At 43.9% G+C, this 26306-nt stretch overlaps 1 protein-coding gene and 1 long non-coding RNA gene across 3 annotated transcripts in view; both read right to left on the minus strand.

The window, feature by feature from the left end:
• Positions 1–26306, minus strand: part of GRK5 (G protein-coupled receptor kinase 5) — a 154458-nt gene that overhangs the window by 39729 nt on the left and 88423 nt on the right. For both annotated transcript variants that reach the window (XR_003529659.1, XM_027655276.1), the window contains exons 3-4: positions 16243–16355; positions 7843–7920 (exon numbers count right to left, since the gene is read on the minus strand). Coding sequence is in view for 1 of the 2 variants with exons in the window: in XM_027655276.1 (XP_027511077.1) it covers positions 7843–7920; positions 16243–16355 (191 nt within the window). In the remaining variant the exon portion in view is untranslated. The remainder of the gene's footprint in view (positions 1–7842; positions 7921–16242; positions 16356–26306) is intronic.
• On the minus strand, positions 17499–25126 carry LOC113952818. The gene is made up of 3 exons (XR_003529661.1): positions 25115–25126; positions 21453–21457; positions 17499–17669 (listed from the first exon to the last, which is right to left on the minus strand). It is a non-coding gene; the product is annotated as an uncharacterized LOC113952818 (long non-coding RNA).

Raw genomic sequence — 26306 nt, forward strand, 5'->3', positions numbered from 1 at the left:
TCAACGGTTACTGAATGGCTTTCCTGCAGGAAAACAAACAGATCTCTGCTTGAGTTCACTCCTCTGAGACTTACAAGCCTGTAAACATGAGTAACCCTTCCCTTGCAAGCGATCCTTGGACTGAAGCCCACGAGCTGTTTGCTTTGCATGGAGGCAGCTCATGCACGAAGCCTCATCCAGGCTGTCCTGCCACCAGCTGTGGGGGGATTCTGTAGAATTTGCCTTTGTCTTTTCCCATTAGCAAATGGTCAAATCCCGAGGAAACGCTTGAATGAAGAAACGAAAATCCAAAAGATAACCCAGGATGGTCTTGAGAAGAATTAGGAAGTGAATTAAACAAACATCAGGCAGGAACCAGTGGCCCACTCACGGGAAAGACTGGAAACACCCAGGAAAGCAAACAAAATCACTGCTGGAAACAGGGCATTCCCTAATCACCTGGGTCACACGGCCCATTAACAGTCATATGGCAACAGCCATCTGCAAATGACTGAGGGGGAAGACATTTATTGTAGGGGATGACAAGCTGTTTGCAGTGGCATATTCCACTCTTCCTCAGTTTTGCTTGTTGGACAAACAGCATCTGTGCCACGATAATAAAATCGCTATATGCTTGATTTTTGACTCAGGTCAGAGTCTGACTTGATCAAAAAATAATAAATTAACATACAAGCTGAGGCTTGGCATGCAGGTAAAAGTGACTTTTGTAAGTGTTGTGGCAGTACCGGGAAAAAATATTACACAAGTGCCACATATCCACAACTTAAATATGCTGGTTATGTCTAATCCAATTTGTAATCAAAAGACTTGGTTTTTAAATATTATTTTTTTACAGTTATCTAGTGACATTTTAATGAATGGAAATATATTTGTTTCATGTGAAATTTAAAGCACTCCCTATGGTAACCCCGTGATTCCTGGTTCCAAGTTAAAACAGCACACTCTAACATTATCAGCTTAGTGATTCTTCTAGTTGCATCATCCCAGTCAAAGGTGTTGGCCTCAGGCATCTCATCTGAATTTGCCTGGCCCTGTTGTTGTGAGGCTACTCAGATCCTGAAGCCTACAGATGTTTTTCCAGAATTCTAATTTCCTGTTACAAGGGAGCCAGGTGAGAAATAAGCTGTGTTTTACTTCCATTTTCATCATGTGCTTCTTCATTCTCTTCTTTGTTGGGATCAAGCATGTGGTTCCCTGTTACTGCTTCCGAGTTTAGCACAGTGGATCCTGAGCTCAGGAGACATTTGTTGACCCATTATGTTTTTATCTTAAGAAATCTGAAACTGAACCAACCAGGGAAAGTTGCTGCAAATCACAGGCAGGGATGGAAGGGCTGGGGAGGTCAGGTCTTCAAAGGGCTCCTGTAGCATTGAGAAATGGTGCACAGAAACCTGTGTGGATATCCCATGCAATGTAATCTAATGTTTTCTGCATTACACCAGCACGGAATTCACCTCATCACACTTTATCATCTAAAAGCTGAGACACTCAGAGTCTTCCCAGGCTCCCTGTAGCCAGTGGGCAGAAAGAGCCACGTCATCTCTCCAATCCAGATGCCTCCAAGGCTGCAATATGTGTGCTGGGAGCACAAGAGGCTGGACTCACCAGAGGTCTATTTTAATGTCATTCTGTGCAAACACACAAAAGCCATCTCCTGCAGATTTCTGGATTTCTGCAAGCCAGTGTTCCAGACAGCTGGAAAAGGCTGATTCCTTTTTTTCCCCACGTGGGTAAAGTTTTCAGGCAGGAGAGGCTTTTTCTGGGGAAGCTGAATGGACCTTAAAGGCTGTTAGGATTAACTGCCCTGGCCACTGGGTAGTCCCTACAAACTAAAGGGTAAGTTGTGAGGGGTATGCAGAGGGGATAGGGAACAGATGACCCCTGAAATGGAGAGGAGGAAACTATAATGAGCATATTCATTAGCCAAGGGCAGACAAGTACATCCTTCCTGTTCCCAGATAATCCTGAGCAGACGGCTCTTTATTTGGGCTCTTTATTTGCAGTGTCCTTTTGGACGTCCTGGTTTATTTGCAGTGTCCTTTTGGACGTCCTGGTTTATTTGCAGTGTCCTTTTGGATGCCCTGGCAGGTCTGGGAGAGGAGCTGGAGCAGCCTGGGGGGCCTGCCCTGCCTCAGCAGACAGATGTAAGCCAGGTTTACTTGTGTGGTTGACATCAATTAGCAGAAGCAAGTTTCCATTTTCTAAAGGGTCACGTCAGAGTAATTCCAGCAAACACAGGGAAGCCAGAAGGCTTCTGCCCAACGGTCAAAGCATCCCAATGCTTTCCCTGACCACAAATGACAAACAGTTAAGAAGCATGTGAACCAGAGAGTGTAACCTCTCCAAAGCAACAAGGAAAAGCAGAGCTTCAACTAATAGCACTGATCAGCATAAACCCAGTGGAGTTAATGGCTCTGGTCTAAACTTTCAACCAGTCTGAGCAAATGTATTGCAAATGCAGCCCTCTGTGAGCCTAAAGAACAGGACATGGGACTCCCAAGGACCTGGGCAGCATCCTCAGGACAGGGCAGGCTCTGTGTTGTTTCCATAGGCTTTTCTGCAGTTTGGCACCATTGCAAGAGACAGAAGCCCTCAGTAAGTGTTTAGTTAACTAACATTTGTATTATAAACAGTGGGTAAAGGATGAGGAAACAGGACTTGAGCAAACCGTGAGAAAATGCCTTTTTGCCTGAGACCACAGCAAAGGGACTCCTAATCAAGGCAGCCCTGTGATTTTTCAGATTCCTCTGCCACACTATATTACAGCCTAGCCCCAGTGACAGACAAACGCTTATTAAAATAAATTCTGACTAGAAAGCATTAATGTGAGTAACAAGGTTGCCGTTCTGCTGCTCAGATACTTTCCCAGAATTGAACTTGGGAAAGATGAGCTTATTCAGAAAGCACAGGGAGAAGGTACTTCGCTGGACTAAGAAGACATAGTGATCAGTGGAGATATTGATCGTGCTGTCTCGGCAACAACAACAAAATTATGCATTGATTTCTCTGGAGACTGGATTACGTATCGATTATGTGAGCTGCAAAGCACAGGCCTAAGTAATGCTATCATCCCTGCCTGAAATGCTGCTCCTAGAGTAGTGAAATCAATAGAAAGGGGAGATGAGAAATCCATTGAGGCAAAGGGTGAAGTCCCAGGGTAATTAATTAAATGGCAAAATTCTCCCTGGCTCAAGCCATGCCAGGATCTCTACTTAAGTATTTAGCATCCTGAAAAGTCTCCTAATAGGAACCCAAAGGACACAGTAAATAAAGCTTCGAGCAAGTAAATAATTCTAGCTCATCCTGAGCCCACGTAACACACTGTGTTCAGACAGGCACTTCATTCATTGCCTGCTCCAACTGGGTCATTAATGAAATGCATAGGGTTTAGAAAAATTTGAAAACTATCTGTGGAGATAACTCTTGGACAAAGCCCTTAGGGACCATCCACTGTAGCCATGAAAAGTGATATTGTGTTGGCCTTTTATCAGCAAGATAATAAGCTTACAGGGGGACAGACTCTCTGGATATAAGTGATATAAGCTGAATTTGTAGGAGAAAGGTAACGAGGTAGAAAACAGTCCCTGAAGGCTCACCTTTCAAAACACAAAGCTTCATCTCGTATTAAACTCTGCAGATTGCTTTACAGAAGCTTAACGTTTCTATCTTTCAGTGCTTCCCCTCAGAGTGACATTCAGCTTTTGTTTTGGCCATTCCAAAAACTAATTATAACATGTTCCCTAGAAGGCTTTTAGTAAAACTAAACAGTTAGAGGAAAAGGTCTCAGTACTTGAATCCAATTCTTGGTACGGTATGACCTGCCCTTCCAGGTTTCAGCCAGAATCATTAAGAAGTGATACTTTCCTTGTGGGAGATGGAAGGATTTAGTGATCAGCCAAGATGACTCACCCAAAAGCACAACTGCTGAAGTTTGCATTTATTTTAGTGGTAAAAATAAGAAGGGGGAATGAAATCTCAAGGAGAAAGCAACAAAAGGCCAAGATCCTTGTTGTCAAGATTAAAGCAGTGGTGTGCAAAACCAATCCTCTGGTGATGCACAGAGCTGAGAGATGGCGTCTGGGAGCAGGAGCCTGACTCAGCTGCGTGGCTTTGCCCAGCAGAAGGGTTCATATGTCATTTTGATTTCACCTCACCCGTATTACATAGATGTTTTCTTCTCCATAGAGAACTGATTTGAGTGAAGAGCATGTTCTAGCCAGGCCAGGCACTGCTGATCAGCCAGTGTCCCTTTCAGGGGACCTTTCCCTCCCTTCCTTATCCTATAATTGTTCATAAAAACAAAGACATATTTTTGCTTATCAAAATACCCATTGCTAGCCTTAGACTGGAGTAAGGAGGTTATTGCTGTGCCCAGCTAACCTCTTTCAGCAAGAAAGTGCAAACATGGCCTTTATTCTGTGTATTTCCTGGAGGAAAGGAGACCGGACAGGAATTCAGATAAGAAAACTAATGCTGTTGCTGTTCTTCATATTCTGTGAAGTATTTTAATGGGGATAACAATACACATTAGACATCCTGTTCAGTAACGTTTTTAGTACCCAGCTGAGTCCAAATATAAACTATAATGGCATATGGAGACTGTCTTAAGAGCCATTTCAAATCAATTTAGTTTTATATAGTGTCTCTCCAAGTCTCTCAAGGTGATTTACAGTGAAAAAGCAAATAGTGGGCTAGTGATTTAGTAGAGTAAGGCGTGGCAGCTGTCAGGCAGGAAGGCAAAAATGCTGCATGGAGATGCAAAGCTATAATTTAAAAGCAGGACAAAGCTAAATATATCTCTTTGCTCTTCCAGTACAAGAAGCAGCCAGGTAATGAAGCCAGGTTGGGTTCAGTTTAACTCAACTTTTCAATGGAGCACTGAGGTCATTTACAGACAGACCTGGAGCCTAAACCTTTTCCACTCAACTGCTGAGATTAGGAAAAAACAGGGAAGAAATATTTGTGACCAATTCATTCTAGCAGTTTTACCATCATATTTCACAACCTCAGAAATTTTAGACTTCCTGTGGGTTGGACTTTTGCCTTATGGGCTTATTAAGTCAAGAAGGCAGCTTTAAGTGCCTTTTTCATGGCAATTGTTAAAGCATAAAGCAAATTGCTTAAAGAAGCAAGACTCCAGTCAAAAAATCTTTGACCTTGCTGGTGTGGCAGCCATTGAGCTGCTCCTGTGCATGGAGAAAGAACAGTTCTGCAGAGAAGGTTTCAAGGGTGTGCCCTTTCTGCTGTGCAAGTAGTATATGTTTGATTAAATAAAGTTCATGTTCCCTATGCAAAGGAACACACTTTAGAATGATGATACACTGACACGTTGTATGTTAAATGTGTATGACATTTAAAAACCTTAGAAAGAACTAAAAATCATCTATAAATACTACAGAGCATGAAGTCTACTTTTTGTTTTCATTTTGCTTCTGATCCTGCACTCTGAGAAAAATACTCTTCACATTCTAAGACTAAATTATCTGTCCAAGAACTAAACCTATGATTTTATTCTATCAGTCAAGTTGTATGTCACACTATTTTTATATTAAGACAATCAGGTTCTTTGAAGCACAGACATACACCCACTTAAAAGAAGTGTTCAGCTGAAAGCAGAAGCCTGTGGAAGCAGTAGCAATTTCTGTCTTTCAAGAGACTGATAACTAAATGGAGAAATGCAGATCCTAATGAAAATGAGGTTTCTCTGCTGGTCAGGATGATATTCCATTAGGGTATTTGGGTCCAGATTCATCCCTTTGGACTGCAAGAATCTAACCTGGTTTTGAATCACTGACTTCTACCGGCTTGAAATGTGTCCTTTGGAGATACTATTTCTCTTTCTTGCAAGAAAGGGCAGTAGGCCACCTGCACTCCTAACCTGAGTACCTTAGTCAGGTATCCAAACCAATATTAGATTAATCCAGGCCTTGCTCTAGTTTTTTAAGCATTTGTTGTGTGGGAAACCTGTTAGAAAATCTAGGATTCAACCCACTATTATGGGACAGTCAACCTCATGTCTAGGAAGTATTTTCTGCTATGCAGGGCTTTCACAGTGCTCTGGGAAGACGCAGAAGTTTCTCACTAAGGAAAAAAAGTGCAGCAAGACCAATGCAGACATTAAAGCACCACCACCAGAGTTTTAGGCTACACATGAAGGAGCATGTTGGAAGGGATCACTGGAAGTCATCTAGTTTCCTTCTGCCCAAAGTTGTTAAGGCAACTTGCAAGTACCAGGAAAGTTCCAGGACTGACTGTAAATATGCTGTGCCAATTTTACATACTGAAAAAACCAGGTACAAGTCAAATAAGAAGTACAGGCAGAGAATGGAAACTCCAGCTCTGGAGCTCCAGTATTTTTCCTTCCTGTAACACAATTTACCATCCAGTAACCATTTTTTCTGGATGAAGAAGCAACTGTTCTCAGATTGGTCTTCACTGCACATTCACTAAGCTATTCCATGTGCTTCTGGCTGCACTAGGGATGGCAGGAATGCCATGGGACAGCAGGGAAGGGCTGTGGCATCTGGAAACCCTCACCATCACTGGCTGAAGAGAAGCAGTGCTACCCTTCTGTCACTTCACCAGCTCTGCTATCAGCAAAATGCCTTTCCCCAGTTCCAGATGGGAACTGGAGCAGTGGGAAATATTTTTCCTCGGTATTTGTCCCTCGTTCCTCCACTAACAGAGATTTTAAAACAAAAGGTCGCTCTGGTGGATTTAAAAAGCAGTGGAACTTCATGCCCCTAATGAATGGGCAGCAGGAACTCATACTGGCAGTGCTCAATGGCTGCACATGAAACCAGCCAGGCTCAGTAAATGAAACCAGATCCCAAAGTGCAGCCTGAGATAACCGAAAGTATGCACCGAAATTTATTGTAGGAAAATGACTGACTGGAAAAAGAGTGGTCTGCTCTGCCCCTGCACCTCCAAAACACATTGTACCATTTAAACATTCGAGAAAGACATCTGCCAAAAATGCCATTAATTCTCCTGAAGGTCAAACATATTTCTCTTGTAAAACAGTTGAAGCAGCAGTTGTGCATCTTTGATTACTCTTACGAAAGCAACTTAGGAAAAATCCTAGGATTGCTCTTGTGTTTGAAGTCGGATGTTTACTGCTTCCTGGCAGCGACTTTTGTTGCAAAGGTGAAACGCGGTCAGGAAATGATGATAACCGCCCCAAAACAGAGCCAGTCCCAGCGCAGCCTGTCCCAAATTCCAGCAGCGGATCTGTATGTCTGTTTGGAGTGCCACCCTGTGGGCACAGCTGCTCCCATGAGCTCCTGTCCTGCCCACAGCCCCCAGAGGCAACACTCAGAACCAGCACAGCACCTCCCAGCTCCAAACCCCGATGTCCCCTGCACGCCTCTGGATACCTCGGGGAAAACGGTGCTGGGGGAGGAGTGGGAATTTCTGTACCAAAACACAGTGTTACGAAAGACCATGTTTTGCCAGTCCTTTCTACACAACAGTACACGAAATGCCACCACCACTCCTGAGCTGGACAGGAAATAATTGGGGCATCTGTTGGTAGCACTGAGGTCACTTGCATTACACCACAGACACAGAGCTTCCCACACTAAGAAACTAGAGAAGTCCCCTGCTTGTCCACAGATGAATTAAGCCCCTGGTAAGCACAAGTTCATCCTTAGAAGTCAATTTTTGGATTGCATTATAATTTTTTTTTGTCTCTGACTATTTGTATAAGACTCGCAGGTTTATTCACAGGAGATTGCCACCATAAATTTTAGAAGTCTGGCTTACAAAGCCTATAACAACCTTGTTTAGCAAAGGTGTGCCTTGCAGCATTCCTTCAGTAATGCCACTTTGGCTGCCCCTTACCTCTGGGGTGAGGTATTTCATCATGATTTCCTTTCCTTTCTCTCCCAGCTTTTCATCTGGAGCAATTTCATATTCCGCCTGGAACAGATATATAAAAAATAAAAGTCAATATTTGCACTCATATTTCACCATTATAACTTCATTTTGGATGTGGCCTTAACAGAACACTCTGTATGAAAAATCCAAAGGATAAATATCATTTTCTGGTGGAAGTAAAACCTCTATACACACTCTTATTAAAAACCTGCTGCTTTGTTTTGACCAAATCCTAGTGGTGCATTTTCTGAGGCTGTGTCTCTTAATTAACACCAATACAATTTAATTCATTTATATTTCATAGCCTTGCCAAACCAGCTTTCAGAAAGCGTTCAGAGACAAGAGACGTCAACTTCATTTGGTTTTGCTCAAAAGGAAGGTGGGCACAGAAGGTAAAATTATTTCACTGAGTAGCAGAGAAAGTGAATGTTTGTTACTCTTGCCACAGTGGTATTTCAAGTGCCAGGTGAACTCCTTCAATATACTGTCTTTTGGGTTGAATGTGTCTCTCCCATGTATTTACATCTTCCCCTTGGTCCAACAATACTTGTGCAAAGCAGAGACAGACACTTGCCATCACTTTCAGTGATCCTTGACCCATTCCCTTCAGAAGGCAGATTTTTTAGGATCAAGAGTAAACAAGAGAGGCCATTTAGAGGAATAGACACTGTGAGCCAAATTCTCTTTGGCTTCCCTAGTGTATTAAAAAAAGGAGCACCTCTCACACAAAGTTTGCCTACATTTTAAAATTCTGACTATCCTATGGATTGTAGCACTACTGACTTTTGATGAGTTTCAGGACCATATTTACAGAACAAACAAAAGAAGCACTATTTGTTCACCATGAATACATTAATCACTTCAGTTAGAGCTTTGGATCCATGGCAGGCATTCGAAGGAAACACGTGCTGCATGGGACCCCAGTGGCTAAATGACAACAATTCCTGCTTGGCACTGCCCAGAATATAAAGCTTTAGCCTTTGGATCCGAGTATTTTCAAGAAAAAAAAAAAAAGAAGAAGGAAAAGAAGAGAGCCTAACAGTTTTCATGACTGTATTAAAAAGAGGATCCCAGAAAATCCTGCCAAACCAATTAAATAACCTGGTCCAATACAAGCTGTCTGCAATGATAAATGAGGAGGAAGTTTAAAAAAAAAAAAAAGAAAAAAAGAAGGTAAATCAGACTGAACTGGCAAACACTTGGAAGAACAAATTTCAGAACTCTTGCCCACTGGAAGATGTATGTACTGCTCCGAGCTGGGTGCAATAAATCTGAAGGCAGGCTGTAATGGATACCCCAGCTAAGCAAACCCAGGAATGACATGGAAACCACAATGTAGTAATAATGCTATTCCCCATCTATCCAGCCAGTGCTCAGCTGGCTATTGCAGCTCCAGTCTGAAGCTGCATATTTACACACACACACACAGAGCAGGTTGCTTGAACAACCTGGAATTACGACCTGATTTTGTCTGACAATGACCACAAATAAAAGACAAACCTGTATTACTGACGATAAATACACCAGAAACTAAAACCCACAAGTACAGTACTTCTCTTTTAGTGACCATTTTGGGTCATGAAACTGTTTATGTCCTCATAAAACTTAATATCAGGTTTTAAAAAAAAAAAATCTTTCATCCTATTTCCTGTCCTTTTAGATGGTATCTGAGTATGGGTCATTTCAGCTCTTAGAGCACAGATACTCTCAAATGTTTACAGCATCTTAACAGCATTTTTCTCTCTGATTCCTTGCTAGGGAATAGAGGAATAGCAAGTGAAGCAACAGATTTTTTAAAGCTGAAAGTTGCCTCTTATTTGGACCTTACAGTTTATGGTTAGGTTCACAGACAAACTAGATGCTTTTCATGTAAAAGAAAACAGAAATAATGCATTTTAATGAAAGAAAACATTTGTACTTAAATGTAACTGTCCATGCAGAAGACTGCAAGGAAAGGAAAACTGCTTGGCACTGCCTCAGCATGGAAGCATCTAGGAGATCTTCTGAGTCCTCCACTCAATGCTATTTACAATTTATCCAATAATGACAACTTCTCTCTCCTTCATTTGGTTTTAAACCCTGGATCCTGGTAACATATTGGCTTCCTAACAAATAAAACCTGATTATAAGTCATCATCTGCTATTTGAAGTGCACCAGGGAGATGTCAAAAAATTTGATATCCTCTTTGCCACAGATAACCTATAACATTTACATTCCACCCAAATTGTACAACAGGAAACAAATCAAGACAGTCCAGAAGAAAGAAATTCTGCAGGGATTGGATCAGTGTTTTGAAATACAATTCCTGATGGGATACAACATATGTAGAGCTAAATGCACACACACACACACATATATACAGTGTCTCATTCTGTCTCAAGATAGTTAGGAAGGAATAAAAGGAAAGTTTAATTATACTTGCATTTGACATTCCCAGAACATGTGACACAGTGGTGGTGAAGGTGGGAAGTGACAGACAAGTGAGGATGTGAGAAGGAACCACAAGCTCCAACTGTGAACAGTGCTGATTTCACTGCAGTTCTGTACTAGAAGCCTGTTTAATTTTTTTTCTAAGTTCATTATTATTTCTCCCTTCAGTGCCACTTTCAAGCTATTCAGCAACAGATACTGGTATATTTTCAGCCATGAACTATTATTACAGGAGATAGACAGGGATGCCCCAATGCTCCCCCTGCCACCTCCCTGGGAAGCCATCAAGGTCCTCAACTCTGAGTCCTGTGCTTAAATCACAAGATACATCCCTTTCTTCCACAATACTCAAAAGCACAGCTACAGTTTGCAAATCCCTAATTGCTAGAAATAACAGCGTTACTTAAAATCCATGTGGAACAAAATATTTTCCATTATTCCTTTGATGAATCCAGGCATGTGTTTCAAGGCTCCTGCTCTGAAGTCTAATAGCTTCTCCATGCCCCAGTTAGGTCAGACAGGGCCCTATTCATGGCTCATAAATGAGAGGAGGATTTATGATCACCCTGACTCCATGGGACGGGTTCAGGGAAGGCTCTTTCTGTGGGCAGGGGCAGATCCTTCAGTCCAAATGGCCAGAGGATGTGGGCTGGCTGCTGTTTGCTGCTAACTTTTCTTTTGGCTGCTGGTTTTTTTTGAGGTAGTACTTACTTTGGTGGCTCTTTCTCCCCTAGAAGCTGAACAGGGGCATTGGGGTGTGAAGCGTCCTTCCCTTTGAAGCAGCTGGTCTTGGGATGGGCTGAGTGGGATTGGATGGGAAAATGCAGTTCAGCTGGGAAAGGGAGAAACATCTAGCCTGTGGCTGGCTGTGGGATGGGGCCATGGGCTCAGGGACAGCTGAGCAAGAGGTTTGGAGGCTGCCTGTGATGGCTGAAGAGCTTCCAGGGCAATGGCACAGGGACCCCACAGGCGCTCGCATCAGCAGCTTTAATGCTGGCACACCAATTTATCTTGTATTTTATTTTCATCTTAATATTGCTTGAGATCTGGAAACTGTGTGGCTTAAAAACATGTGCAAATTGACAAACAGAGCCAAAGAGATGTCTCTGCAGATCTGGGAGGACACTCTCCCACAGCAGGTAGCTGATGGTTGCCTGCAGCAGCGTGGCACAGTCACAGGAGTTGTCCCTTGTAGCCACCAGGAGATGGAAATGGTAAGAGATACTCCCACCAGAGCACTTTTGGCTTCTTGGTCAAGTCAGGAGCACTGAAGTCACCTTCTGAGAACCTACAGGAGGCTACTGACATTTCAGTCCCAATTTTACGCCTCCATTTTCTCAGCTCCCTTCTCTGTTATCCCCAGAATCTCCCTCTGCTCCTGCTTCTGCTCACTCCCTCATTGGACTCCAGGCTCTGCCCTGTTATTGCTCTGTCCTCAGTGGTTGTCCTTGCACTTGCCTCCGCTGGAGATTTAAAATCTGTGACTAAAAATTGGAAGGCAAACCCCAGACAGCTGGGATTCATAATAACTCGCATTTCTAAATGAAAAGTGAACTCGAAACCACATTTTTCATTCTTAAAGGCTGGGCAAAAAGAGCCCTTTTGACTGTTTAAAAACACATTTTGAGTTAATGAGTTTGTTGATATCAACAAACTGGCATTTCTGATGGAAAAAGCCTTGAACAGCTTTAAGACACACATACACAGATGGTTTATACACCATGTAAGGGACTTAACCAAATGAAATCTCCCTAACAGCAAGACAGGGTTTTTATAAATGGCATTAAATGGATGCTCACTCGTCCTTTCACCCCAGATAAGTGCAATGTCTAGTGAAGCGTTCAGCTGAAAAGTCCACCAGAGGAGATGTGCCTGTCACCCCAGCCCCTGAGCCCAGATATCACGAGCAGGGGCCATTTGCCTCCAGAGGATGTATTTCTGTGTGACTTCAGTGCAAAGAAATAACATTGGTCAGGTTAGAGAGAAAACAATGTCAGGTTGTTTTCTCCTTGACCAAAATCGGCCACGTTCCCCTCTAGTCAATCAAAATCTGGTCTGCATTAAAATGTTAAAAGCCCTCCCCTGGAAAAAAAAAATAAATTATGCATGTGAGTAGATGAAGCAGGAAAGGGAGTCCAGAAGCTAAAGTCTTCATTATATTAGCACATTAAAACCACAGGAGAGGAGAGGGAAATGTCAGGAGCTGGCACCCCGGGAATGTGCTGTTGAGGAGGGGACAGGAGCAAGAAGTCCTTGCTGAACTGAACTGCTGCTCTCTTGTCCTGGAAGCACTGGCTGCAGAGAAGGAAACATGTCCTGCTAGCACATTCCCTGCTCACTGATCTGCCTTTCAGCACAGGAAACATATCCACTCGCACTTTATTTTCATGACTGTCTTTCAACAGCTCCAAAGTTGTACGATGTCGCTAAAATATTTGTAAGCAGAGCAAAGTGTGCTTCAGGGCTGTGCGTGAATGCCTTGTTAAGGGCTTATAGAGGAGCTGATTTAATCTTAAACTGTCTCTGTTTAACAACAGGAGTTTATGTTCATGTAGTTCCTTCATCTGAATGGCTACAGGAGGGTTTGGTGAGCTATCCATGGGATCTTTGTGGTTACAGGCACACAGACGAGTTTAGAGGCACAAGCTGCAGCCATTAGTACTTCTTACTCAATATTTTATCTCTTAGTTTTGATCTCTCATCATCTAATGTTGGGGCCTCCTGCTTACAGACCATGTAGTGTCATAGTCTGTGCTACAGCTGGTTGTGAGTTATTACTCAAACACTCTCCTCAGAAAGCAGGTAGAAACTTTGTGCATCTGAGCACTTTCATCACAATTACTCGTTGGAAGTGGCCAAGGTTTCAGGTTTCAGAGGGAACTGACAGCTACACACCCACACACGCACAGAATTGAACAATACAAACCCTTTTTCTTCAGAAAGCAGCCTAACCACTGCTGTACTGCACAGACAAAAAACCCCAGATGCTGCCATAATTAGATTTTCAGGAGACTACATCAGACCAGGTTAGTTATTTCACACAACAGCTCACATAAATGTCCAGCCAAGACGGATTTTTTTTTTTGTCTCTTTACAGATTCTGGTCTGCAAGGTGTGGTTGATTTTACCAGCCTTTGGAAGTACAGGTGTAAGAGAGCTTGCAAAACTTAGTCTTCCATAAGGATGTTGGTGGGTTGTTAAGTGTCTGACTCAGCTTCTGGTTTCTTCCCATAAGTCCTGATCATTCCTTTCTTTGCAGGAAGTTGAGTGCATGGGTTAAAAAAAAAAATGTATTAAAAATGGGGAGGCATCAATTACTGGCTTTTGCCAATGACTTACTGTGTGACCCTGGTAAAGTCACTTAGATGGGCTCTGAAAAAGAGAGGTGGTCCTACCTCTCTATGTGCAAGAAGCTCTGTTAATCTCTCATGAACAGTTAAATATTATCCCCTCTTATTTTTTCTTTTTGTTTGATATTACATAAAAGCTAAGTTTTGCATCTCATGTCAGAAAAATAACTAAGACAAAAGAAAATTAAGGCTCTTGGTTTCTCCTGCTTGGGGCTTGTTACAGCAGGTGGTCTCCAAAAGGTTTCACATTCCTGGTGGTCTCAGAATAGGACTGTAAAGTCAAACTTCTGGTCTCATTACAGGACTTTTTTGCCTAACACAGGGCTTGGCCTGAATCCCACTGCTCACTCAACACAGTGTGACCCTGCTGGGCAAATTTCAGTAGCACTCATCCAATTTAATGGCCATGGGCTGCGTTGTTTGACCTTAACATTGCCTAATGCAGGGATTTTCACGGGCTGGGAGCAAGCCTGTACAGAATCTGAAATCAATAAACAAAGGAGACTGCTGTTAATTAGTGTTAAAAAGAAGAGAGAAAGATAAATATTCAGACCTCCACACAGCCAGGCATTTTGTTCACCAAATCCTCAAAATCCTACTGCCAGTCTGAGCCTAACTGGGAACAGACCACCAGCCCAGTAAAGGTATACAGGGTAGCTCTGGTCTGAAAAGGCAACATGGGATTGGGTGCAAAGCACCCCCTTGCAAAAGGATTTGGGAATATCAGTCTGGCTTTGCTTGGAGACAAACCTTTGAAAAACAAATCCAGTCCCACCACCAGCTTTTGCAGGACCGGTGTTGCCTGTGCCGCAGGGATGAGGAGAGGACACGGAGTGTCAGTGCTTGTCAGTGCTCCACAGGGCTCTGGGAGAAAGAAATGACACAGTGCCCTCAATTCCCAGAGCCCGAGGGTGGCCGGGCAGCCGGCGCGACGGGGAGAGGCGGGAGAGGCTGCGGGAGAGGCTGCGGGCAGCGCTGCAGCCGCGGGGATCACGCGGGGCTCGGGGGGCACCGGGGGCGACAGAGATGTTTCCTTGTGCCCAGATATGATTGCTGCTGTCAGTGGGATGCCCCGAGCGTGTATGCAGGGCTCACACAACAGGGGCTTGTTCTCTGCAGCCCCTGGGCGCTGCTGGAACCAAAACGTGACGCCTGCTGCTGCGAGGAGGCGTGAGAAAAGAGCAGAGCCCTGCCAACCCTCCCCAAACTGAGGGCGACGCCGTCACTTCTGTCTGAAATTAGAACTGTTTACAAGCAGCCTTTTGTGACTGTCTCTTGAAGGATTTCTGCAGCTTCCTAGAGGGAAGGCCATCACCCACCTCCTCGGGGCTGCAGGTGTTACACCCTGTGTGGCATTTCTGTGGGGTGCCTTCCCCGAGGTGGGTGGGTGGTGTCTCATGCTGGCTTGGTGCAGGACAAACACATCCAGGGTACCTGAAGCACCCTGCTGCCTGCTGGCCTTGAGCACAGCTGCACAGAGCATTTGTCAGATGTTCCGTGTACCTTGGTGGTTACACCTTTCACTGGAGAAAATCACAGCCAGTGCTAGAAATAACAGGCAGAAGTCATGACTGGCTAAAACTGATTGGAATCGGACTTTATCCAACACTTTCTGTGACACTGTGGATTTGCTGTAGTTACTGCAGTACTGACATAAACCTTAAGAGACCACATGTCCCCTTCCAGACTGTTACTTTTACAACTTAAGTGCAGTCCTCACATCTCCCTATACTTCAGAATACCTTCACCACCACAGTACAAACACACCAATTTTATTCCTGTTATGCATTGTTTTGCTTTTGCCTGTCATTGTGAGCCAGGGAGCGAAGCCCCGTGGACACTCACACTCAGCAGCGACAAGTTCATCTTCCTCTCTGTTATGATTTAGCCTTTTGGCTGATCAACACCTTCCCTTTCACAGGTTCCCAGCAAGAAAGTCACTGGGAGACTTTTCCACTGTGAACAGCTGGCAGTGCACACGGCCAAGCACTGCCAGACTGGGAAAGAGCATCAGGTCCCCCTGGGGCTGAGGGGCATTGCTCAGTGGCTCACTGGGATGGAAAATGGAGATTTGTTTCCTAGTGATCTCAATCAAGTCACTTCTATACCTTGTGCCTCTGCTCTCCTATTTGAAAAAACAAGGTAATTTTCAGGATATCCTTTGTAAATCACCCTGAAGTCTACAGATGAAAAGCCTTGGTAAGAGATATTAGCATTATCACATTCCTCATCCTCTCTTGTCAGTCCATTCATCACCTTCCCTTTCCTCCCAGTGCCTCCCAGCACTTCAGGCTTCACCCACATCAGAAGACATTACTCATAGCAGCTCAGCTGCTCAGGAGTTGACATGAAGGGAAGCCACACCAGCACTGGGGGGGGTGCCTGTCCTCATCCCGCCCTGGTGTCCCTCCAGGCTGGCACCAACCCCACGTGCAGCACTGCCCCTCTACTGCCAGTGATGCTGGGCTGCTGATGGGGCCAGCCCTCACACCCCATGGAACAGGGATTCCTACGGGTCAAAGGAGTCTCCTCTGTCAGGAGAGCATTGGGAAGCACCCCAAAATATCATAAGAATTGACTTACCACCGAGTCAAGGAACCTGATGCAGCACTCGAGCTCGGGTCGAGTTTCACAGAACTGCCGAAAGAGAAGCCTTCCGATCGGCTGCTTTTCACATATGCTGCAGTAATCTCTCTCTAGAGGCAATAAGGAGAAGAAGAGAAGCATGAAAATGAGAAGAGCTTTGTCTTCTGGACTGTTCAGGAGTTTAGAGAATTGCAAATGAGTGCAGAACTACGACCTCAAATCAGAACAACATCCTTCTCCCCACCACCACATTTCAGGTATCCAAATACAAACATAATTAATGGCTTTAAGACTCAAATAAGAGGGGCTGAATTTTGTAGAACTCATTTTGGCAAAAGGCAAAAGTCATTCAGGTCTTATGAAAAAATAATTCCATATTTTTCTGCAGTGGAAATGTATTCAAAGGTACTGGTGATGTTTGTGAGAATCTGTGGAGCAAATTACAAGACCTTGAAATGCGAGTCATACATTAAAGGGCAGGAAAATTTGTAATTTGTGGAGACCTTCCTGGATGCTTTCTAGATATGCACTAAAGTGCCCCTAATCTCTGGAGATGCTCTGCTCACTCTCTACTAAACAATTATAGTATAAACTATGCATTTTCAAAGGTTTTAAAATTTCTGCTATTTACTTGCTGAGTGCTAAGGAATGGATGGAGCATATGGCATCTGGCTCGTTTCAGTTCCACACAGCACTCCTTATAGAACAGTATTTCCTCTTAAACTCCATGTTTAAATGCCATTCTCCTGTGCTGGTGCATCCAGAACCATCACTTGCAGCAAAGCAAGAGGTCCTTTGCCCGTCACAAGGACTATCTGCAGGAAAACAAGGACGAAGGGCAGGCGTCATTAACTGGCATTGCACCAGGACAAATGCTGAGGGCTTTGGATATTTTTCTGGTGAGAGCAGAAAATTCCCCCAGCCTGCTTGGAACAGCACTACTTGCTTGAGACACGTTATTCCTCTAGAAGTACACACATGTCAAACAACATACTGTGTTTCCTTAGGCGTTCTTCTCACCACCCTCCTCGCTGCCATATGGCACTTGCTGTTATTATGGAAACAACCAGCTTCTAAACACATAACACAGCCCTGCAAACAGACATACGAAACCCACACAAGTTGTCAGTGCCTTGGTTACTTCTCTCTCGGGCCTGGAGTGGCTCCTGCAATGCCTTTTATTCCCCCTTTGCCCTTCAGCTCTGTGCACTCCAGGGATGCAGGCACATGTCTTTGATGGAGCTCACCTTTGCCATGGAGGCACCAAGCCAAAGGGCTCACTTATCACAGGTCCCTGGGGATCATGTTCTGCAAAACCAGGACATCATAGAATCACGGAATGGTTTGGGTTGGAAGGGATCCTAAAGATCATCTAGTTCCATACCCTTGCCATGGGCAGCAACCCCTTCTACTAGACCAGTTTGCTTGGAGCCTCATCTAACCTGGCCTGGAACACTTCCAGGGATGAGGCATCCACAACTTCCCTGGGCAACCTGGTCCAGGGCTTCAACACCCTCTGAGTACATCTGTCCTGATGACAAAATGCTGTCTGAGATGTTGGACTCACTGCCTGTGGGACAGGAGGGCAGGAGCACCCAAGGCCTCCTCTCGTGAGAGGAAGGATGGAGTTGCCCAGTGCTGCACCAGGGTGCAGGTGTGGCTGTACAGCAGGAACTGGTCCCTGAAGCACTTATAGAGTGATCACTGGAGACATGGGTTGGGACCAGCTGAACTGTGCTTTTAATTCAGGGTGGTCCTGCTCTGGTCTGGTCTTCTGAAGCAATTTGGGACAACGTACCAGCATCATTTTTTTAGCTGGCATTGCCTGTCCATTTTGGATCAGGATATCACCCAATCTATCCAGTAGGCTGCAATGCTTTAATACTCTCTTGCAAGTAAAACTGGATTGAAATCAGTGTAAATCCTACCTTGACCTCCAGTCTGTCTAACTATCAGCAGCAATCCTGTGGCACTGGTTTGTTTGCACGAGCTGGAGCCTTCAGCTCGGAACATCATGACACAGATCCACATGGCGAGAAAGCCAGTGGGCTTGCTGGGACCTAGAGGAGCCTTGGGAGTGTCCTTGGGAGTGGTGCATGCTTGTGCTGCTTGACTGAGTAGCATTTCTAGTGAGAAGGTGAAGGAGTGTCCAGACACAGTTAGGGAAGAGTCAGCGGATCCAAACAGCAACTCACAGGGGCCAGCATGAAGCCAGAGGCTGAGCAGCTCAGATGAGCTCTCTTGGGAGGTCTGGAGGTTTAACTACATCTGTCTGATGATGCTTTCTGCTCCCTTGACTAACTCGAGAGGGTAAGAATAAAACATATGCCCTGCCTGCTCATGGCAGGACTCTGCCTCCAGGAGCCCCAACCCACAGCAAGCTTCCTCCTGCTAAACAAGCACAGCAAAGACTGTGACTGTCTGTATTTGTAACAGGAGTAAAACAGAAAGGAACAAACACTTTAATCAGCTGGTTTGCTCTACATTTTCTCTTGTACAGCACTATTTGATACACAGTGACAACGCTCGTTGTACAGAATGCAGTCAGTTTATCAAAGTTGTTTGACATAGTGACACTCACTGCAGCAGAGGATGATCCTCTCACAAAAGGGCCAGTGACACCAGCTAAATGAGCGTGCAAATTGCACATCCATAACTGCACTGCATAGCACAGCAGGAAAAGAAAACCAGCAGCTAAACACTATGACATATGTGGGTAAATGCACCATAAAGAAGACGTGAGCACAGACTTTCTCCTATGGCACAGAACTTGGCCAACACGTGAGAGGGGTGACCCATTCGTCATGAGGAAAAAGGAAATACCAGAAATAATCTCTGAAAACACAACAGCCAGAGCAGCCCCCTGGAGCCATCACTCCTCTGTCATGTGCATGTGCTGGATATACCAACACAGACAATAAACACGGGATGAAAATGCTTTCATTCCTTGTAGGTGACACAAACTATTTTCTTAGGCCCCGATCTTGCCTCTGGCCTCACTAAGTCAGCTAAAGCAGTCTGTGCTCAACTAATTCTTGGGATGTATGGGCCCAGAGTGGACTGAGAAAGAAAAACATCTCTCGCAGCTAAAGCTGAAAAAAGGAGTGGGTAGTTTTACTAGGGTAAGGAAAGCAGGAGTGTTTTAACAGCGTGCTGCACCCCAGGGACCTGGCTGAAGCACCCCCAGCCGTGCTCAGGAGCTGCAGCAGGAGGGGAAGGATGGGGAGGCCGGTGGGTACCACAGCCAGGGGCTCTCTGGGGCTGGGGCTGGTCGCTGTGTCGCTCTCGGGTCTGCCTGCCAGCAAAAATATCCATCCAGTTTCAAAAGTTTAAAAAATAGAAGGAATGATTTCCTGAGGAAATGGAAATGTTAAACACTTGGAAGTGAAACCATATGCTTAAGATGATGAAGTGTAACTAAAACAGCTCTGAGAGCGATATCTTTGGTAGTCAGACCCTCCTGCTTCAGTGAAATCCTGTTTAACACCTGCAAAGTCACCCAAAACATGGGTGAAAAGCTGGGTGGGTCAAAGCCCTGGGAAAGCAGACACTGACGCCAAACTCTTTATTTAGAAAATATCACTGGCAAACAACGTGCACATGCAAGTGAGTTCTTTATCTTTCTGACAGAGTAACAACACAGATTAATATAGAAGAAGTATTACACAAAATGCCGTCACAAACATTCATAAGATAAATAAAGATAAATGGTGTTTATTCTAAATTCTAATGATTCATTTCCCCCTTTACTTCATAGTTTATGTATTGAAATACTAATTTCTTAGAGCGCCCAGCACTGAGAACATACCAAAATAGTTACACCTGCCCAGAATACTCCATCACCATTCAAAGCCTATGGCCAGATCTGCTCCCTGACAGATACCCTGGAAAGGTTCAGAAAAAGATCTGAGCACATGCCTAGGAAAAATAATCCTATTAATAAAATTTCATACTGATCAAATATACCACTGATGAAGTGAAAAACACCACACAAGGTAACAAAAGCTGCTCATGACAAAATCCCTGACTTTCAATTAAAAGGGGGGAAGATCTAATATTTGAATTAGATAAAAACCACCCTGTGCCTCGTGAAGATTTTTTGTCTTAATTTCCCATTTAAATACCTTGCATTTTCTGGCTGGCTCAAAATACCACCTTAGCCATTTTGGAGATAAACAGTGGTCTGCAGAGAGACCAGGTCCCCCCTCCTCTTTCACATCTGCAATATACCTGTGGGTCTTGACGGGTTAGTGCTGAGCTACAAAACTGGGTGATGACTCTTGGCTGAAAACCAGGTTTTTCTGATATTCAGTGTAAACTGCAGGTGTCTAAGTGAGACTGCTATAAAAAGTTGCACTTCTGCAACTCATTCTGAAGGGCTGCTAATCCAACCCCTGCAGTCAGCTGGTGAGGCTTCCTCCTGTACACTTCTGTGGGGAGGGATGAACTCAGTTTAAATCTCACTTTTCTGGTCTACAGGAGCCAGGAACATCTTTTTGGCTTTTTAGCCATTGCTGGTGCAGCCAGTGATTGTACTTCTGTGCTATCTATTAAGTAGCATTTTATTTTCCAACACACTGGAATCCCAAGAGAAGATATTTCAAAGAAATGCATGGAGAATGGCCAAGGAGACAAGGCACCATGCTGCTGCACGGGAACATTTGGTCTCTCCATCCTTCTCTGCTATCTTTGGCATTAAATCAGCCTGGAAGAAAACTAAGATCCAAGTGCAAAGTAATTCTGCTGCCAAAAAAAAAAAACACCCAGAAAACAACAACAACAAAACCCCACAAGCAAACCAAACAAATCCTCTTCAACATCTGGAAACCCCAAGGAGGATCTAGGAAGACTTAATTGTTCACTTCCTGCTCATGCTCAATGACCCAAGACAAGAACTCATCTTCCCCCTCACTATTTTCTTTCTTTAAGGTGAATCAAAGTCCTTTAGATGTTGTTCCAAGTCTATATTATTTGTCTGCTTCTCTCTTGCTCTCACCTGCTTTGGTCCAGAACAACAGAAGCCACACCAAATAAATGGAAGAAGAAAGCATTTGAATACAAATTCAGGCTGGACAACAGGAGCAGCATCAGAGCCTGAGGGGCCAGCAGTCAGTTCCCAAGACTGCTGGCACACCAAAAGAAAAACTTTCTTTTTCAAAGGGGCTGAGGCCTGTCAAAGTGGTTCCCACCATTCCTGGGATGGAAACCTCAGCTAGAGATGTCCCAGAATTTACGCCTCCCTCCTCAATCAACTCAGGGGGAATGGTGCTAAAAGAGATCTTAACCAGCTCAGCCCAAATCTAAAACCACTTCTGGGTTTTTTTGCCCATCTCTGCCTTCTTCATGTAAGCTCCCTTACAGGGGCACACAATGAAATGGAGGGCAAAGGCAAGAACTAAAAGTAAGATTAAAAAATATGCAGTACAACTGACCTAAACAGATTCTCACAGCCCATCATACACTGTGCACTTGTAGCAATTTCCTTCTTTTTGTCAAAAAAGGAACACCAAAGGCTTTGGAGTTTGCAGAATTGCTTTGTGTCCAGTCAGAGCACTAATGGAAAACAAATTGCATCTTTAAACACTGAATAATCTCATTTAGAGCTATATTAATATAAATGCATTTTTCATTTAAAACCAGCAAGTCCAACAGTGGTGCTTATAAAGATGTCTTATAATTTACTGCTGCTCTTCTCCAGCCAAAAGTGGAATTACCACTTTCTATGTATAAACTTAATCAACAGCACATACTAAACTGCCAAGTCTTTCAGGCTGATGAAAGTTGCTTCTTATCAAAGGACCCTTTGTGGATGCTTTAAAAGGATTTAAATTGCTTTGATTGCATTATTAACAGTGTCTGTGTTGCTCTTGTATTTCAGAATAATCTGGAAAGCTGAAACATCAGCTCTTGCATTCTACAAAAGGCAGTTTTCCATCTCTAATAAATGTGCTTCAATACAAAAGATAATCCTTGTGTTCAAAAGCAAGACTTCTGTAGACCCACTTATTACCTTCTTATTCTTCCTAGTTTTCAATGGTTTTCAGCCCTGGAGGTGCCATGGCCGGTCAGGACTTCATGAACTTTGCTGGGAACACATGCACTTGCAGTGAAAAACTGCAATTCTCTTTGAGAAACTGCCAATACAGGACCATTTCTGATGAAGAAACATGGATATTGCTGTTTAAACTGTAGAACCTGGCCAAGTACAGTAACACAGTGAGGGATCTCTTTTTTGTGATGCCTACTTGGGAACGTTGCAGGAATGGGTTGAAGAAACAACAGAGAAGTTTCCTGTCCTTCTTGTCAGTTGTTTTCTGGGTTTTGGGGGTGGTTTGCTTTGGGGTTTTTTTGTTGTTGTTGGTTTGGGGGGCTTTAAGATGGAAACCTGATGTTGAGATGCTGAGGACTCTCCACTTTCCCTGTCTCCAGCAATGCATTTAAGAAGTGAGGCAAGCCAGATGGTCAGAGAACACAAGACAGGAATAAAACCGTCACATTTCAGCTCATTCAAAAATTCCTAGGAACTGTGGCAGTAAGTGATGTTCTAAAAACCTGATACAAGCCTCTAGGCTCCCGTGGGAATTCAGTTACCAGTACAACTAATATTCTGTGCCCTGCAGATCTCAGTGGCACATTGTATTTATAAAATGGGGCTAAAGGCACTGCCCTCCCTCAAAGCAGCGTGGCCAGAATAAGTACATTAGGGTGTGTGAGCCCAGAGTGCTGCTGGACAGCCCCGTGGCTCCTTGCTATTTACTCGCAACGCAAACTCCCGGAGCGGAAATTCAGTCCAAGAGAGCACAGCAGAGTCCTTTTATACATTAACCACTGTACTGCTCCAGAACTTCACCTGGCACTTCACAGAGATTAAAAATGATGGCGTAGCCTCTGTCTTGGAGAGTGTTTACCTTGGCAGGCCCAGAGCCCTGCAGGTGCCGGACGGGGATTCTGAAGCCAAGGGCTGTGATGAAGTTCTCTTGCTGGGGGCAAAAAGCACACTCTCTCTCTCACCATTAATATTTCATCTGCTTTCCTTATTTTTAATAAGATACGGAAATTGTTATGACTTATGACAAGATAATGGCTTTTTAGATTCCTTATTCTAAGTCTGCAGTTCAAACCAGGCCTTCATCACTGCAGAAAGCTCAAGACCTAACATAAGAAGTCCTGGGGGAGAACATATTTTTTGGCCTTGGTCGATTTTTTTCCCTTTGAATTTAGGATTTTCTACAAAATACTTGGAGACCCTGGTCTATGCTGTTACAGGAAGCGTTGTTTTGGCACTGACTATCCAAGTTTAATTAATTAAAAATACAAATGCAATCAAGCTTACGTGAGACAATGGAACTACCCCAAACTGGTTTTAAGTCCTGCCAACTTAATTTTCTCTGCTTGTCAGCTGTTTTTTTTTAAAACAAACATAATTCAATCTCCTGATCATCGAACATCTAATGTAATTATTCAGATGCAGACAGCGTTTGCTTTGTATAACTTTCCTTATTTCCACTCTTTTCATGTTATTAGGCTACAGGGATAAATTCCACACATCACAGCAGCATTACATTGAAGATGGAAACAGTCTAAACCTTAGATTTGGACCGATATGGAAAAAATGTTTGGAGAATACTGTAACAGATTCGCAGTTAAACACAGTTTGGTGATATATATGGATCTTCTGATTTGTTTTCTGAAAGCAGCTGTATTGAAGCCTGCTCATGGAATTCTATTTGAAAGTCAAATCCCACAAACAGTTGCATAAATATGTTTGCACTTGAACCAGAAGGCGTATGTGGCTCTGCTGATTTTGGACAAAGATTTTGGCAGGAGGGATAACAACCCACCCACCCTTTCTGTAGCAGCAGCAGCAGGAGGATCAAACCAGATCCTGTGAGCTCAACATTGTCACCACACAGAAAAACATGAGTGGGGTCCAGAGCCTGGGAGGGACCCTCAGCTCTGTCAGAGGAGACATTTGGTCACCCAGCCCTGTGCCAGGAGCACAGTCAGACGGCAAAGAGAGAATGCTCTGCCCTGAGACAGGCTATTCACCAGTGGAAGACAAATTCTCATCCCAACGAAATCTGAGTTATTCCAGCCCTCCCCAAACACTTATGGTATCTTCTAAAAGTTACTGATTCAGGCAACAGCATCCTTTCCATATGGGTCACTGCCCCAGCCCTGTGTTCAAAGGCAGACTGCAGATCCTGCAGGGTCAAGAGCAGCTTCAGCAGGGGAAGATGGAGCTTGCCATTAATGCTTGAGCCTCTTTAGATCACAGAAGCAAAAATTTCTTGTGTGAAGTAATGGGGTGCAGGGAAAGACAACAAATAACTGTTACAAATAATGAAGACGATCTTTAAGCCTGCTGAAATCACAGAATAACAGAATATTCTGAGCTGGAAGGGACCCACAAGGCTCGTTGAGTCCAGCTCTTAAGTGAATGGCCCATATGGGGATTGAGCCCTGGACTTTGGAGTAATTAGCACCCTGCTCTAACCAACTGATATGGGTGCAGATTCCCATCAATTCCAGTGGATCAAGCCTAGTTTTCCCACCTCTGTCAAGCACAATTTGCATGAATAAACCACTGAGTCTGTCTCTCAGTTTCTCATCACCAGCACGACAGTGGAAATGCACACACCAGGATTAACCACCAGGGAATCTGGGTTGTGAATGTGCAATGGGAACGTTTTAAAAGCTTTTTCTCAACTGAAATTGTTAGGCACCACATTCTTAAAACACATCCTTTCTTTTCCATTTGGTTGCCAGTTGGAATAACATTATATTGAAAGGGAACTAAAAGCAAAATAGAGCAGGGAGACAGACTGACTGGCTGACAGACAGACAGACAGATGGGCAGGTGTGTTACACTTCTAGTCAAAAAATTCACATTACTAGTAGTAATCTGGTTTCCATTCCCATAAATGACACTTGAAAAGCACATGCCCTGGGATCAATGCCTTTGGTGAGGTTTCCTGGGCACAGTGCCTTCGTGGCCAGTCACAAAGGTATCCAGGGCATGGTGGGCTTCCAAACTACTCCACATTGATCACAGAAGATGCTCCACCACCACAATTTCCCAGTACTTTAATGTGGTGCTCGTGCAGCCCCAGGGGAAGGGCTGCCCACAGCATAACCCCGACCACCACCCCGGCTGGAAAAGGAGTTTATCTTCCTAAACGACTTTCAACAATGTCTCTGTGGCAAGGCCAGAGGAATGATAAAAAACCAAACCCTCAAAGCAATGTGAAAGCCCACCTCAGAAATGCCCTGGGAAATTCGGGGAACAAACACTTGGTTGTTCTCATTTTGTTCTGCTTTGGATGGGAACGACAGAACCGGATGATTTGCTCTCAAAGACAGTAGCTACTGACATTTTTTCGTTTGGAACTTTCACATCCAGTCTGAAAGATTTAAACTGAAGCACCAAACTTATTTTCTGTCTAGTGCTGTTATTTAGGCTTCTGCCTGGTGAAATTCTGGGTAACACCCGCTGAAAGAAAATTTCAGTAGAAGTTGCGATTTGAATGTTTAAGGTTATGAAATCTACAGAGCTGTTGCTGTTGTACATAGCACAAAATAAACACCTCGATTCCAGGAAACCAACGGAGACATCTTGTGAATTGCTTTCTCAAGGCGAAAAGACTTCTGCAAAACTACTCTTTGACTCCTAAACTAGCCCAGGTAGAAGCAGCTGTCAAGATTAAACTTTCACCAGGTCAGCAGGATGGCAGAATGCACAGAGCCACCAGCACTCACTCTGTGAGTGCATATTTAAGCAGCACACGTTACTCCCAGGCACATAATAAAACTATTCACAGGGATTACTTACTCTGCATGCTGTTCAATACTCACTGCAAGTCCTAAGCATCTCAACCCTTTTATTAGTGATTCCTCTAACAAAATACCAGATGCTATTAGTCGTTACTTCATTGCTAAATTTTCTTGTTTGGTTTTTTTTTTTCCTTTGTTTGTTCCTTTTTGTTCCAATTTTTCTCCCAGTGTTTTGAAACCCCGAACCTCAAGCACAACAAAAAACTCCACGCTGGTAAAACTCCACT

Source organism: Corapipo altera, unplaced genomic scaffold (genome assembly GCF_003945725.1).
Source record: "Corapipo altera isolate COAL_440 unplaced genomic scaffold, ASM394572v1 180, whole genome shotgun sequence".
Taxonomy (NCBI): domain Eukaryota; kingdom Metazoa; phylum Chordata; class Aves; order Passeriformes; family Pipridae; genus Corapipo; species Corapipo altera.